The sequence below is a fragment of the Lindgomyces ingoldianus genome (genome assembly GCF_010093535.1).
Source record: "Lindgomyces ingoldianus strain ATCC 200398 unplaced genomic scaffold BDR25scaffold_11, whole genome shotgun sequence".
Classification (NCBI taxonomy): Eukaryota; Fungi; Ascomycota; class Dothideomycetes; order Pleosporales; family Lindgomycetaceae; genus Lindgomyces; species Lindgomyces ingoldianus.
Genome location: NW_022985172.1, coordinates 1390571 through 1406560, shown reverse-complemented (window position 1 = coordinate 1406560; position 15990 = coordinate 1390571). Strand labels below are relative to the sequence as shown.

Genomic DNA, 15990 nt, shown 5'->3' with positions numbered 1-15990 from the left:
TCTACGGTCAACAACTTGGGAGGCCTCTATATGAAACTAGGCAGGATGGACGAGGCAGAGGAGATGTACCAGCGGGCGCTGCGAGGATACGAGAAAGCAATCGGGCTTGACCGCCTCTCAACTTATATTCCGGCGCTGAATACCATGTGGGGCTTTGCTTCCCTGTCCAAGTACCAACGCCGCGTCGAGGATGCTAGAAGCTGGTATTCCAAAACTCTCTCAGGGTATGAAAAGGTGCTAGGAAAAGATCATCCAAAGTGCCAGACTTTACGCGATACCCTTGCTGCTTTGGGCGAAGAGAGAGAATATATCAATTCTATAAGCGAGAGCGAGACAGTAGATGAGCATGCGCGTCCGGAAACAACTGCCCACTCATCCACAAAGCCAGTTAAGTTGGCGTCCAAACGGCACAGGGTATTGCAAAAGCTCGGCTGGAAGCGGAAGTAAGCGTATAATTCATGCTATTTAAAGACTTTTAGTCCTAAAATCAGGAACTAGGGTATAACAATAAAAGCGCATGGTGCCCTGATGCGTTTGAGAAGTCCGTACGTAGGTTTACAACGGGCATCAAGAATGAACAAGGCATGACAGCTGGCTCTGTTACCTAGTCAGACAAGGTTTCAGCCGGAGACTTACAGACGTCAGAAGCCTGATGGGGCCATGGGATGGGTGACGCTAACAACCCGCTCATGAGAAGGCCCTGTAGGGACTCTCGTTTGCTAACCCCGCATGACGGGGCATTGGACAGCCATTGAAGGGCAATGAGCACAAACATCTGAACACTGCTCTTGGGATAAAATCTTGTCATGTTCCTCTACAGCATAGCAAGTTTTGGACATGATACACGAACTTTGTAGTAATTCCGAGACTGTCGGAGTGCTGCCGTTGTCTAAGCCTGTGGTGAAATGTGGTTTTACAGGCTGAGGAGGAATCCTCCCCGGACGGCATGAAGTATAGACAAACCGCAAGATTTAAGGTGTTTATTCCGAGATTTAGGGTATAGCGTCTCTTGACCGTTGCTGACTTTGTTATGATTAAAATCAGGCGGGTTCTCGCTACGCAGGGTTTCTCGCCACAAGGGGACGGACGTTCGCCATTTAGAGTAGTGTTACGGTCCGACATCGTGATACGCAAGGTACACACCCTGAACTCTTGGGCCGGTGCTAGTAGGTTGCGTGACTGGACTTACAATACAGTAATTTAAGTGATAACAATCAAAGAGTCCCTTAATAATCTTTCCTTCTAAGAAAGATCCCTCTTGTCCATTTCTCTAGAGTGGACTGTTAAATTCTACGCTATTGTAGGTGTGGCGCTGACGGTTCACCCTGATAGATATCTATTGTAGCCTGCCTCTTACTGGCTCCCGGTGTTGATAGGCTAGCGCTTCTTCGAGGCCAGGACCACTTACTGCGTACGACGATTGCTTCCCGGCCACCCAATAGCCAATTATGAATCAAGTAGAGCAACACCAGGTCCAAGCTCACACCGGTGAAGAAAACTTCCTTGACGAGGACGGTGAGAAACCCTTTTCCGCCTGTTTGCCTTCTGTTGCCTCTCAAAGTAACAGCCGACCACCACAGCAGCATTTTCCTATTTTCGGCACCGCTAAACTCAGTCTGTCTACTATATTGGCCCCCAACTTCCACATCCCCGCTAGTTGGAGACGGAATTTAACGTTCGTGACGCACCAGCCTCAGGGGCATCCTTTGTGCCAACGCGTTATATATAAAAGTCTTGCGAGATCAACCCCTTGGCCCAAAGTTCATTAATAATTCTCAGTTTAAAACTTTCAACCCTCTTCAAGATCTGGTGCACTGTTCATTTTTTGTTCTGCCGGAGCCATGGTTGGGCATCCTAAAGGCTGGATGCGCGGCTTGCTAATCGCTTGTGTTGTGTTTGTACAAGCAGTCCTCGCAACCTCAAAGGATGGAGTCAATACGAACCCACACAAGGCCACGATAGGCCGTTTTCAAATCAGCATACATGACGACCGACTGAATTTGCAAGAGGCTATCGCAAACCAGAGTTCCCTATTGGTAGACCTCTATACGCTCTTCTATTCTGCGCTCTGGTACTGGGACTCTTACGATGACCCAACCGTCCCACCCGAATCGGAACAAACGGGGAACCTGACCCAGTTTGCGCAATCAAATCTGACTAGAGACGAGTATAATAAATACAGCGCAGTACTTCTCAATGCATCCCGCGAAAATGCAGAGTGGCTATCATCGAAGGGGATGCCGCAAGCAGACTTCCCTCATCCCGACTACGTGTCAAGCTATCTCGATGCCATAGCCAACATGACTACTCAGACCTGGTATTATATTCACGGTGCATACATAGGTGTGGGGGCCAACAGTGCATGCGCGGCGCAGATCGACGAAGTGTTATCAAATAAGGCAGAGTATGAAAAGATGGGGTCATCGGCGGCAACCACTTTGATGGCACTACTTCCCACATTCCTCGCCTTCGGAAATTTGTGAGTGCTGCTCCGCATGCATTTCTCGCTTCTCTGTACCCTGACAATATTGCCGCAAGGTATGTCCCTCGCAGTTCAGAGGCGTATACGACAAGTGCTTTGGTTGGACTAACCACTGCTTTCTACACTCTCGGTCTACCCGTACAAAGTGTAAGCTCGATAGATCTCATTCTTTCAAGATCGCCATTCAACTCTTCATTGGTCCTTGCTAACGTGGAGCTAGATGTCTGCCGTCAAGCAGTCCAATTCTCATACGCTCGCCGTATTCGGAATCGCTGCCCTCGCTATGATCGGCGCACTGGGGAAAGCTAGCAAGGACGGTAGTGCAGAGCAGGAAGAGAACCTGCAAGACTTGCAAGACTGGTCATCGAATAAGAGCAGTGATGATGTCAAGGCTCATTTCGTTGCCATCAAAGACTTGGCCGCCAGATGGGAGAGGCGATGGCATCTTTGGCATGCGCCTGCCCTCCTGGTAGCTGCAGCCCAAATTATAATCTTCGCGCTGGCAGTCTATCCGCTCTTCCAATACCTCGGAGTGCCTAAGTTCATTTTTGGGTGCGATGACAGCCTTGGATATACAGAGTATGGGATATCTCTTTGCCTATATTCATGTCTACTCGGAAATGCGACGAATGACTCACTAACCTATGTTCTAGCTGGACTGGCCTGTATCTTGGGCTCAGTGCTGGGGTCAACGCGTTGTTCCGCTACCTGTCTTGGGAAGCGAGTGACCACGAGCGTGTAAAAGGTACCGATTCCCGCTGGCGACATTCCTCTCCAACACTTCAAGACACTAACTACGTGGACCCAGTCTACGCTCTTTCCACTTCAGCGAAAGATTGCCTCGCTGAAATTGTATCCAACAGTGAAACTGGAGAGACAACAGCTACACACCTTCCGCCGCTTTTACCCCCCTACGTCCTCGCCATTCGGGACCTGGCATCTCGGATCTTCCGCAAGGCTCCGTCTCCAACTGCTCACAACGCCAACCTTAAGCCGAACGGAAAGCACCCTAGTATCTTCTCGCGAGTGATTGCCTACACCCGCCCCCGCGTTGCGTACATTTTCAGTGGGCGTAACTTCGTCGACGTCATCAAGGCTGGCTTCATCGGCCGCACCATGTCTGCTCGACGATGGCGACCCGTCTATCTCCTCATCCACCTCTCGACCGAAGGCCGCAGTCCACTCATCACCCTATTCACAGGCTTCATGGAAGCTGGCCTCCTCCTTGTGCTCACGTTCTTCTTCGCTGCACAGTGGGGTGGGAATCTTGTCATCACTATGATCGCGCTCGTGCTTTTGCTCGTATTCATCACGCTGGGTCGTGCGCTAGGACTTGTGTATGTCTGGCTCAGTAGTCAGGTCTGGGGGCTTACTGTCATCAATTGCGACAACGTGGATGAGATTCGTGGTGTGTTGAGAATTGTGTGTAGTATGGAAGGAGTCTTGGTTGTTGTCAATGGGGCAACGTACTTTGGGGGTTATCGAATGGACGGCCGGGATGGGTTCAATGCGTTTGTTGATAGGTATGAGAGGGGTGAGTTCGACGATTTGCCAGAGGGAAAGCTTGATCAGGGTGGAGATATGGGGAGCTTGGATCAGGGGTCAACGAAGGCGGTTGGAAGTACGGAGAAGAGCTCGGTGGATACCCCACAGCAAGTCTAAGGGGAGATTGTAAGGAAGTCCTAGCAGATAATGTGTACGATTTCAGTTTAGCCCGCACCTATTTTCATCTTGGTTGGGGCAGTAAAGACAAGTGATGGGAAGCAGTGGAGTTCCATTGCAGAACTTTGGATCGAACATGTCTCTATGCTATATTCGAGGTGTTAAGGCGGGAGGCTGAAATGAGGTGCCCGATTCTTTAGCGAAACAGTCAATCATGACTTTTCTTTCCTAGCTGCGCCTAAAGTCGTGACCGGTGTGCTAAGTTTCATTTCGACATGATAGCTCGCCGGAGAATCCCTAGTAGCCTCAGCTTCAGTTTCTCCCCCAGGGATATCTTAGCGCGTCTCTAACGCAGAGAGTCATTCGCCTCCAAAACGGATTCAAAGATTAAATGAACCTAAGATGGAAGTACAGGAAGAGAGCATTTAAGGATAGGTAGTGCAGGCCCATCGACGATATTTAGCGCTGTTCTCCGCTTCCTGGTACGGCGAGGTTATTATCATATGACCCTTCGTCCCATGACAAAATCCAACACCAGGCACCTATTGGGACCGGAACAAGGTCCATAGTAAGAAAAAGAATATATTTGACAACAACCACCAAACCTGGAGAGATGCGTTGCTCATTCCTAGGAAACTTCGATTGGGTTGGAAATTATTGCCACTGGACTTCAGGGAGCTAATGCCGGAGTAGCGTGGCGCAAAGTAGCACATTGTAGCGATAGTTGACTGGCACACAAAGGGCGCTGAATTGTAGCCTCGAAATGGTGGGATGCTTTAGATTCAACAATATCCCAACCTCTCTACTTTCTGATCTGCCTAGGATAGAAGTATCACCTTCTATAGAAGACCGATTGACTTCTAAATTCAAGTGACTTAAACCCTTGGCATATGAAAGCAGAGCGTTTGATGATAAAGGGCGAGCCCAGAAGCAAATTACTAGAACCCACCATAAATCATAGAACGAAAAAGGGGTCATGGAAAAGAAAAAGTTATACTAGGACACCAAGAGTGATGCTACTTCATGCAAGTTTGCGCTAGCATAAAGCATTAGCTCATAGAGGGCTGAAAATGAAATTCACGGAATTGCTAATTTCCACACTCTTATTCTCGCCATCCATAGTAGTAGGCTTCGATATCACAAACAACTCCAAACCTTTCTCGAGTTAACTGACTGCGAGAATCCATAAAATCCATAATCCAAAGCTTCGCCTTATTGATCATAAATGGTACTACCCTTATAGCCCCTCAGACACTCCTATCGGCCGATTCCACCCCGAGCCCATTGAACTCTCAATGCCATGATTCAACCCCCTGGTCCGAAACCGCAAATAATATAGGACGCCACTATATCATATTCGAATTTGGTGGGTAATATCCAATTCAATGGTGATGTATCCGAGGCATTGCATGCACAACATGGGGGCTATGATATGTCATGCCGGCGAATCAGGCAATCATGATCGTACGTAAATTCAGGCTCATGAATGCTTCTACACCTGGGATTAAATAAGTAGCGCTAAGGAGCATGTATCAATTGAAATCAAAACTAATCAGAACGCGCTCTACCGGCGCTCTACACCGCCGGACTTAACTTCCCCAAGCCGGCCTCCTACAACTTCACCTTTCTCGGCCAGTGAAAAGCGGTTTCGACACCTAGACAGTGCGCTGGGATGATGGAAACTGCAGCGGCAGGTTCCGGTACGTAATTTTCACATTCAGTGAAGACTAAAATGGAAAGTTCTCGTTCGTAATGCGCAAATATTCCTGATTGCTGCGCGATTGGGGGGAGTGACTGGGAACAAGGCGCTTGATAAGTAGGCCAGGAAGTATTTATCTTAGACCACGGATCAGGGGCTTGTTAAGAAGGAGTTTAGGATTGTGGATTTGCTGAGGATTAGGAAAAGTAATTGTGCGTTGGGGCAGGATCAACCAACTCGATTTTAGGGAATTGGATTGAGGGGTGCCGTTATGTTTACTAGGATATATTTATACCAAACTTACCTTCTCCTCTCCATATCCCTCACAACCAACATGCGTTACTTCTAGGATCTGTAGAAAGGCCAATAGCTTCTTAAATACAAACGGAAAATTAACCCCCATGATTCAGTCAAATGTCCGAGAAGGCGATGGACATTATGGGATCGTGCAGTCATCGAATGGAAATCTGCATTTCTCGTTCAATGCTATTTATTCTGTGAACTAGGAAAGGGAGAAATTCAATGATCCGATTGATAGGGGTAACCCTATGATTGCGGAAAATGTGACGGGTAAGTTTTGTGCATGGAGGTTCGTGAGAGCTAAGTTCCGTAGGCTGATGATTCATAATGGCTCTAGAGTCTCTACAAGAATTTATTTTGGCTAGTGACGACGGAGGTGGAATTGACACCATCTCCAACTAAGAGTGCATCGTCGAAACTAAGTTCCCAAGGGGAGAAGAGTGGCCCTAGTTGTAAGAGAGTGTGGTCTAGCATGCTACCCCCTCATCCTGCCTCGGTAGGAAAACGTCAATAACGCTCTAGGGACTGTCTCTGATACACACATTCTCCTGTTTCCCGAAAGTCTCAAGAATAGAGGAATATTCTAGGCCTTTGTGGGTAGATTCTCTTGCCTTTGCTTACGTATAAGGAGCGCGAGCGTATCTGGCGAATATATACTCTACTTCTGAAGATGACGAGATGGAGGCTTGACATGCTTAAACTGAAACATCTGCCTAGGATGGACCTCGAGAAAATCAACAATCTAAGGGATGGATTCCGCGTTACTATCATGTACCGAGGTTGATGGGCAGGCCCATTGACAGTGAATGATGAGGAAGCGAGCCATAGTCTATAAAATGGGATTGTAAGTTGAAGAAATCGTGCGAAGAAGCGGGAAGAGCAGGGGCAACAATGTTAAGATAAGCAGCCTCTTGGAACTAGTGAAGAGTACAAGCCACCTGAGAGGTGGAAGCTACCACGGAGACAATTGGGGACACCTACGGCGGACTGTTAGCTGGTGAAGGGAAAAAACTAATCGCTAATTGCTTAGGAGCATTTTAGGTATAAAACACTATAGTATTTTACTCAGTGTGTCCAACCGTTAGTTACGGAGCCTTTTGGAGGCTGTATAGTACAGTTACGGAAGAGGAGGCTGTTACTAACTAACTGTACGGAGGAGATGACGTTAGTGTACGGTTAGGATACAGTAACTAAAGTATATTAAAGTATTATAAAGTAATTGCGCTAAAGCTAAAGACTATACCTAATTAAGAAGTTATAATACCCCTTGTAAAATCTACTGTTATTAATCTTACTATTTTAATGTACTCTATAAGCTTAGTTAGCTTACTAGTAACAGTGTTATTACATAACTAATTCTTCTATAGTTAAAAAGCCTTTATTATTAATACTAATAGTTAATTTCTTTTTATTATAATAGTCTCCTTAGCCTATAAAAAGCACTGCTTACACTTACATAAAGTTACTAAAATTAATAAGAAATTAAGGGCAATCTTATAAAAAATAAAGTAGTAAAGTTAACTTTACTACTGCTACTACTTAAGCAGCTAAGTAAGCAGCTAATCTCTAGCATACTTATCTTTTACTAGAGAATTAAGGTAGAAGTCTAACTTATTAACTTTCTACCTCCTCTTTAAGCTACAACCCTTATTATTATAAAGGATAGTAAGGTTAACTAAGAGGGCCTTTTTAAAGCGCTTATTATGTAGGTTGCTGTAAGCTACTAAGAGCTTCCTCTATAATATCTCTAGCAACACTGCCTCTTTTTTCTCCTCTTCCTTTTTAAAGGTCTTTAAGTAGTGTGTATAGATCTTCTAAATAGACAACTTTATATGCTTATACTAAGATAGGTAGTGTTTCTAGTAGTCTTTAAACTAGAGAAGGCAGAGAGACAGGTTAAGAATAGTTACCACACAGTAGTAAGAGATCTCTAGCTCTAAAACAAGAGTTTTCTAGTACGTAGTAAGCTTCTTAATGCTAAAGGCAACGCTGTTTTTAAGGTAGTTGCTGTAGTGCTTATAAAATAGGCGCTCTCTCTACGCTTTAAGCTTATTATTAATTACCTGTAGGTATATAATTATTTACTATAAGCTGCTGTAGCCTAATTTGCTAGCGCTGCCTTTAAGGTGTTTAGTTATTTTATAAAAGATCTTTAAAAAGTCTTTTATGTGCTCTACCTCTACCTATTTATTATTAGTAAGGCTATTAAGTAAAGGATTATAACTGTTATCTTTAATATTATTATTAACTTTATTAGTAAGGCCTATGTTATAGCGCTTAGATTAGATAAAGCGCTAGATAAGCTCTTTAAGTTTAAAATAACATAGAATTATAAGATAAACAGAATGCTACTGTACGCTGCTATCTTATAGTAGATTTAGTGTACTAAAGCTCTAGAGGACATCCTTCTTACTTAGTGTAGTTATAATAGCTGTAAAGCTATTACAACACTTGTTTAAGCAAAGGACTAAGTTATAAAAGTTATAAAGCTTTCTAACAACTCTATGCTATTAATAAAGCTTAAATTAATTCTAAAAAGCTACATTAGCTAGCTCTTATTTCTATAAGCTTATATTATTGCTGTAGATAACTGCCTTAACAATAATTTAAATAGTATGGCTAGCGCAGCGTATTTAGTTGTTGCTGCTAAAGTTAAGAGTTATATGTAAGTTAAGATAATTAATAAGCTAGATGTTATTATTTAACATGTTATCTGCTATAAAGCAGTAGAATTTTAACTTAATATTATACTCCTAAAGAACCTTAATAATAGTACATGCTTAATTTACACTAGTCTTGTTGCTGTATAGGTTTTTAAAGCTAATAAGTAGGTCTTGCAGCTAGGTGTTAGCATCTATGTACGCATCTATAAGCTGTATAAGCTAAGTTTAATAAGGCTTACTTACTAATAAAATGCGCAATAACTCCTAGCATTAAAAGGTAGTTAGGACTACTCTACTTATCTAGGCTTAACACAATTTTGCTATAAGCTTTATATAACATAGTCTAAATCTCCTCTTTTTACTCTATAAAACTATTATAAAGATATTATAATAGCATAGTTAAAAAAGTAAAAAAAGTGTTAAGAAGATTAAGTTACTTTTAGGTAATAAGACTTTAACATCTAGCTAAGGTTAATTACTACAGCAACTAATTAGATACAACCACCTAGTTAACAAACGCCTGCGCTAGAGCACCCTCCTGCCACAGCGTATAAGCTACCTGCCGCCTTGCTCCTGCTACCTCTACTGCTGCTACAAAGGGATTTAAAGGCCTCTAAGGGCTATCTAGCAGTACGCTAATGTTAGCATTAATCTTATAAACTACCTTAAGATGCTTTACTATATAGATGTTGCTATTAACAAGTTTAGCTGCCTTTTAAACACTAGCTTTATAGCAAGCTTAATAGAGCTATAGCTGCTTCTTCTTACTTGCCTTAGTAACATGCTACAGATCTGCACTGTATCTCTATATAAATAACACCTTCTAGCGCCTAAGAAGTTGCAACTTATGCTTTATATAATATCCTAGCTAATCTGCGCTTAATTTAACGCTAGAACACTATATATTATCCTAGTTAATTTTAAAGGCAATTCTAATGTTATAGCAGGCATTATTTAGGTGCTCCTTAGCCTAGGTATCTTACATATGCTTTAAAGGAGTTGCTTCACGCGAGGACAGCGTAGATGGACTAGGTGAGGCTATGCAGGCCTTCTCTAAGCGTTGGGATGAGGCAGCATGATATATCTAGGTGGCAGAACGGCTGGATGAGGCATGTGAGGATGAGGCATGTAAGAATAAGGCTTGTAAGGATAAGGCCTGCAAGGATAGGGCCTGCAAGGTGGTAACACGCTAAGATAACTGTGTTGTTAATTAAGATAAGAATTAGGACATTATAATAGGCAAAAAAATAATGTAGATAGCATAGTTACTAAATTTATTAGAAGATTGCTAACAAAATAGGCAATAATAGCATTCTCTGCATTAATCTCTAAACACAAGCCCCCTAGCCCTTAGCAACCTGCCTTTAACCGCCTAAAACTACTAAAATCCTATATAACTACTGTAAACAGTTAGTACAGCAGCCTCACGTATAGTACAGTATACTAAGTAGATGCCCTGTACGTACGTACGTGACCAAAATCAGTGTACTGCAGTACTGTACTATTAGGTGTACTAACGGTTGGACACACTGATTTTACTAGGCAAAACATACTATAACGCATTTGTATAATGTTTTTTAAAGATCTAAGGAGTAAAGGGTTATTTTATATAACTATATTATAACTACTTTTTATAGCAACTGCCTTCACTACAGCGTTGTACAATAATTGTAGATACTTACTGCCACCACTACTCTTCCACATTTACTACTACTATAGCAGTAGCAGCAATAACAACAGTAACAACAGCAATAATAGCAGCAACAGTAATAGCAGTAGCAGCAGTAATAATAATAATAATAATAATAATGTAAGCATTAAGCCTATAGTATTTTAATTACTTTTATTATATAAAGCTAACACTTAAAATAAGGCTTTTATTTTTTATAATACTGCTGTTACTGCTGCTAACTAAGCTAGCGCTAATATTAATTCTGTTCTATATATAGGACAGCAGCAGCTAGCCCTACTAGCTTATAGTCTACAGGCCTGTGCATTGCTAGCCTTTTTAGAGCAGGATGTAAAGTTTATATATAGCAGTATATCTCTTTATTAAATAGCTTTATATAGGCTTTTATATATTAACACTATCCTTATATAATCTTGTAGAAGGGCAGTAGACAACTTATGTAGCGCATGCTATAGTGCTGTCTTAGGCCCACAACTGTTCCTAGAGTGCTGCTGCGCTAAGAGGCACTTTAGTAAAGCATATAGTAATTGTAAATAGTGTAACTATACTAGTTCCTACTTTATAAAAGAAAAAGGTAATAATAAGCTAGCTAGTAAACTTTTATATTTAGGCTACAGCCTAGAGATTAGTAGTGCTAGTAATAATTTATAGTAGTAGCTTATTTTTATTAAAGATAAACCTACTAAGGCTTTAGCTAATAATATAATAGTTCTAGCTTAAAGTATATATAATATTTTTTTTAAAAATAGTAAAGTGCTTTAGCTATAAAAGTTATTTATAGCACTTAGCTATATAAAGATGTTTATAGCACTTAGTTAAGGCCTGTACCTCTACGCAGTAACTAGAATAAGTAGCTGTTAAATAGTAAAACTAAACTAAACTAGTAAATAAAAAAAATAAATTAAATTATTATATAAAATATACTACTTCTTAATACTATAAAGCTAATAAGGCACTTAAGAATTAACATTAAATAGCTAAAATAGTGCTTACTTATAATTATATAAAAGCATTTCTTTATTTTTTTTATTTTTAATAAAGCTTAATTTTTACTTAACTTTTTTTTTTTTTACTAGCTTCTTCTTTTTCTTAACTTTAGTCTACTTAGTAGGGGGTTTATATAAAAAGATTTTATTTTAAGCTACTATAGTTACTTTATATACTAAGTATAAAGTTATGCTTTAGTTACCCTTTTTAAAGTATCTACTTTTTAGTAAGTTCTTAATTATATAATAATCTTTAGCACTTTTTAGAAGATGTGTAATATAATTTTTACTAATATTTATAATAAGATATAGTTTAGAATAGCTTTTAGTAATTAAAAAATTAAATTATATAAGCTTTTTAAAAAGGCTATTTTTAATAAACTTAGTATAGCTTATAAAAAGTGTGTTTTAAAGCTATATCTAGGTCTAATCTACTATGTATTAGATATTAGCTAATATATAAGAGAGTATTATATGTAGCTGTTTAATACTATTAATTTACTTACACTTATTAATTACTTTATATTATATAAAGTAGAGGATTACAAGAATAGAAAGCTTAGCTATTATATAGCCTTAAATAAAAAGTAAAAATGTACACTAGATTAACTACTAATATGCTAATTCTGCTAGTGTATGTAAAGTGTAATGATTCTCATGAATCGCTCCATCTTGGGTCGCCGGAACTTCCGGAAGGCCTCCGTATCGGCCCTGACCCCGACCTGGCCCCGACCCCTGCTGTTACCCCTATTCCCTCATGTATTTAGTCGCACCTCGCCCCTGTAGCTAGCTCGGTAGTTTTCTGATATCCTTTCGTACAAGGCCTATAGGTGTTAATGGCATTCCCAGGTTCTAAGTCCCCACGCACTCCCATATGCCTCTAAGTGGATTCATACCGCATTCGGACCCATTGTCTTGCCTGCGCCGTTACATAAAGTAGCTTATATAAAAGAGATAAACATTTTTTTTTTTACACTTTTAAGTATATTTTTTTAGACAGATTATCTCTTCTTTATCTTATATAATTTATGTAGGTGTAAGAGGTTAAATTTAAACACTATAGTCTAAATAAAACTTATATTTAGTAGACTACTTACTATAAAACTATTCTATAGTAGAATAAAACTTATTTTAGGCACTTATAACGTACTTCATAGGCGAGTCGCTCACACACCCGAGTCGCTTACTTTTGCCAAGACCCCACCCTAACAAACTCTATTATGGCCTATAACAACCCGCTCTGGCACTATATAGTACAGTACAGCCTAGAATATTATTTAGATACTACTTCTGCTTCTTACTTACACATTTGCGCGTTATGCCTAGTCTAATTGCACTATCTGCAGCACCTTTAGGATAGCTTACCTACTTTAGCTTACACCTACTTCTTTGCCTTCTTTCTATTACTGCGCGCTTTAAACTCCTTTAGAGCTATTAAGTGTAGGCTTTTTTAAATTATTAAAGTTTTTTTTACTTTAATTTACTTTTTTTTATGTAATTTATGTTATGTAGTAGCCTTATTAGCTACTTAAAGCTTAGTAATTTCTTATTACACTAACACTAGCTTATGTATAATTATTACTGCTCCTTTTAAGACTTTTTTAAACACCTTAACTATAAAAGTTAGTAAACTATTTATATGCTTTTAAATTTTTATTTTTATAAGTATTAATTATAACCTAAGTTTTAAAGTATTACTTAGGGTTTATAACTACTAGGGCTTGTTATATATAGGTAGTAGTAGTAATAGAGTGCGTAACTTTACATTAAGGCCTATTATAACTTATTATAAGTTAAAAAAAACTAATTTAGCGCTTTAAAACTTTTCTTAAATATTACTAAAAGTAATTATAGCATTATAAGCTACTTTAAAGCATAGTAAGAACTTTATTTTTATAATATAAGTAATTTAGTTATGTATAAGGTTTTTAGCTTAGCGCTTATATGCTTTTTTTAAAAAAGTAAAACAACCTACATTAAGTAGCTATAAGAGGTGTAATAAGTAAAAAAGTATATAAATAGTAATAATCTTAACGTACCTAACGGGTTGGCCGGCCACACGGGTTGGCCGGCCACTTTTGCTAAGCCCCTACTAAAACCACCCCATTCTCTCGCAAAACAGCCCACTTTAGCCCTGTATAGAGTAATACAACACAAGATATTATTTAGAGTCTACTTCTGCTACTTTCTTACATGTACGCAAGTTATGCCTAGTCTAATTGCACTGCCTGCATTGCCTTTAACTTAGCTTACCTCCTTTAGCGCGCACCTGCGTCTTTAGCTTCTTCCTATTACTACGCGCTCTAAACTCCTTTAGAGCAGTTAGATAAGCCCTATCCTTAACTATTAAAGTCTTTTCTGCCTAAATCTGCTTCCTTTTATGCAATCTATGTTATGTGGCAGCCTTATTTGCTGCTTAAAGCTTTATAATCTCCTTTTACGCTAACACTAGCTTATGCGCAATAATTGCTGCCCCCTTTAAGACCTTCTTAAAGGCCTTTACTATAGATGTTAGTAAGCTATCTACATACCTCTAAATTCTTGCCTTTATAAGCATTAATTACAACCTAAATTTAAGGGTATTACTTAAGGTTTACAACTGCTAGGGCTTGTTATTAATAGGTAGTAGTAGTAATAGAGTACGCAACTAGATGTTAAGGGCTATTTTAACCTATTCTAGGTTAAATAGGACTAAACTAGCGCCTTAAAACTCTCCTTAGATATTACTAAGAGTAATTGCTGCATTATAGGCGCGTATAAAGCATAGTAGGAACTTAAGTTTTATAATGTAGGTAATTTAGTTGCGCATAAGATCTTTAGCTTAGCACCTATACACCTTCTTTAAAGGGGCAAAACAACCTACATTAAGAGGCTATAAGAGGTGCAATAAGTGTAAAGGCATGTAGATAGTAATAATCTTGTTCTTTTTATAGTACTACTAGAAATTAAGCAAGTTGTAGCTTTTATAGCTGTTAATAATAAGAAGCTAATAAGCGCTTACAACCCTCTTCTTTATATGCTTATTAAAGTGCTTTAACTACTGCAGCCTAAGCTTATTTGTTGTCTAGCTGTTCTTAGAGACTATAATAACCTAGTTCTAAAGCAGATTCTCCTTCTTGTACTAAGCAGAGAGGTAATAGCAGCCCTTAAAGATAATAAAGGGTAAAATAGCCTACCTTATTATATTAATGCCTTAGATAACTGTTATCTACTCTCTATTACTTTACTGTATTGCCTTTAGCTGTCCTTGTCTCTCTAAAGCTGTAATAACTGCTCTAGTTAATATCTAGCCTATTATAAAGCCTAACTTGTTAAAGTTATATGTGTCTTTATCCTAGATACTATACTTAGCTTTTATGTTAGCTACTAGGCAAAACTAGCCCTAGATAACCTCTAGATCCTTATAAAGCGCTCTCTTATAATTATACTTGTAATTAAACTTTATTATAAACTTAGGGCAGTGCTTAACCTACATACTAGGCTAGTTTAAGCTAACCTAGCCTAGATTACGCTTAGTGCGCAAGGAATTAGCTATATTAGCTATAGCTGTGAGCCTAGGAGGAAATCTGCGCGTAATAAGCTTAAGTATGTACTTAACAACTACCTCCTCTTTAAGCTTAGTTAGATTCCTTAATTTAGGCTAGCATTCTGCTTCTAAAGGCTGTCCAGCGCGTTAATTACTTAGTGTTGTGTAAGAGACATTATAGATAGCTGCAGCGCGTTATAAGGAGAGTTTTAAGTCTTATTTAAGAGCCTAAAGAGCAAGCTGTATCTAACATTCTTTAGAAGATTTAATCTAGTGTTGTTGTTAAGGCATTATGTAGATAGGTAGAGTGTAGTGGGGGCTTAGTAAAAGTGGCCGGCCAACCCGTGTGGCCGGCCAACCCGTTAGGTACGTTATTATTTTTATAGTATTACTAAAAATAAAGTAAGTTATAGCTTTTATAGCTGTTAATAACTAGCAGATAGTAGCTACTAACAGTACACTTCTTTATATGCGCGTTAAAGTGCTTTAACTAGTTTAGACTAAGCTAATTAGTAGTCTAGCTGCGCTTAAAGATTATAATAACTTAATTTTAAAGTAAATTTTTCTTTTTATACTAGTTTAAAAAGTAGTTACTACCTTAAAAAATAATAAAAGGCAGAATAGCCCACCTTTTAGCATTAATGCCCTAGATAGCTGTTGTCTACTCTTAGTTGCCTAGCTAGACTGCTTTTAGCTATCCTTATCTCTCTAAACTTATAACAACTACTTTAGTAGATATTTAGCTTATTATAAACTCTATCTTATTAAAGTTATATATGTTATTATCTTAAATGCTATACTTAGCTTTAATATTCTTTATAAAGTTAAACTAGCCTTAAATTATTATAAGATTTTTATAAAAAGCTTTTTTATAGTTATACTTACACTTAAACTTTACTTTAAGCTTTAAGTAATGCTTAATAAATATATTAAGCTAGTTTATGCTAACATAGCCTATATTATGCTTAGTGTGTAAAGAATT

The 15990-nt window shown here is 39.0% G+C and overlaps 3 protein-coding genes across 3 annotated transcripts; all 3 read left to right on the top strand.

Moving 5' to 3' along the window:
• Nucleotides 1–6: 6 nt before the first annotated feature.
• On the top strand, nt 7–963 carry BDR25DRAFT_259087 (uncharacterized protein). Its single transcript, XM_033686567.1, has 2 exons — nt 7–443; nt 499–963. Exons 1-2 carry the CDS (start codon nt 31–33, stop codon nt 503–505), a joined length of 420 nt encoding a protein of 139 aa, XP_033549455.1. The 5' UTR covers nt 7–30; the 3' UTR covers nt 506–963.
• A 752-nt stretch (nt 964–1715) lies between these two features.
• On the top strand, nt 1716–3443 carry BDR25DRAFT_15889 (uncharacterized protein). Its single transcript, XM_033684003.1, has 4 exons — nt 1716–2479; nt 2539–2629; nt 2703–3227; nt 3291–3443. The coding sequence occupies exons 1-3, from the start codon at nt 1842–1844 to the stop codon at nt 3222–3224; spliced, it is 1251 nt and encodes a 416-aa protein (XP_033549454.1). The 5' UTR covers nt 1716–1841; the 3' UTR covers nt 3225–3227; nt 3291–3443.
• On the top strand, nt 3163–4345 carry BDR25DRAFT_15896 (uncharacterized protein). The gene is made up of 2 exons (XM_033684005.1): nt 3163–3227; nt 3346–4345. Exon 2 carries the CDS (start codon nt 3599–3601, stop codon nt 4142–4144), a length of 546 nt encoding a protein of 181 aa, XP_033549453.1. The 5' UTR covers nt 3163–3227; nt 3346–3598; the 3' UTR covers nt 4145–4345.
• The last annotated feature ends 11645 nt before the right edge of the window (nt 4346–15990 follow it).

Coding starts and splice junctions, on each gene's coding strand:
- BDR25DRAFT_259087 (XM_033686567.1), top strand. CDS start 31: ATGAAACTAGGCAGGATGGACGAGGCAGAGGAGATGTACCAGCGGGCG.
- BDR25DRAFT_15889 (XM_033684003.1), top strand. CDS start 1,842: ATGGTTGGGCATCCTAAAGGCTGGATGCGCGGCTTGCTAATCGCTTGT. Junction 2,480..2,538: donor TTCCTCGCCTTCGGAAATTT/GTGAGTGCTGCT, acceptor TATTGCCGCAAG/GTATGTCCCTCGCAGTTCAG. Junction 2,630..2,702: donor TCGGTCTACCCGTACAAAGT/GTAAGCTCGATA, acceptor ACGTGGAGCTAG/ATGTCTGCCGTCAAGCAGTC.
- BDR25DRAFT_15896 (XM_033684005.1), top strand. CDS start 3,599: ATGTCTGCTCGACGATGGCGACCCGTCTATCTCCTCATCCACCTCTCG.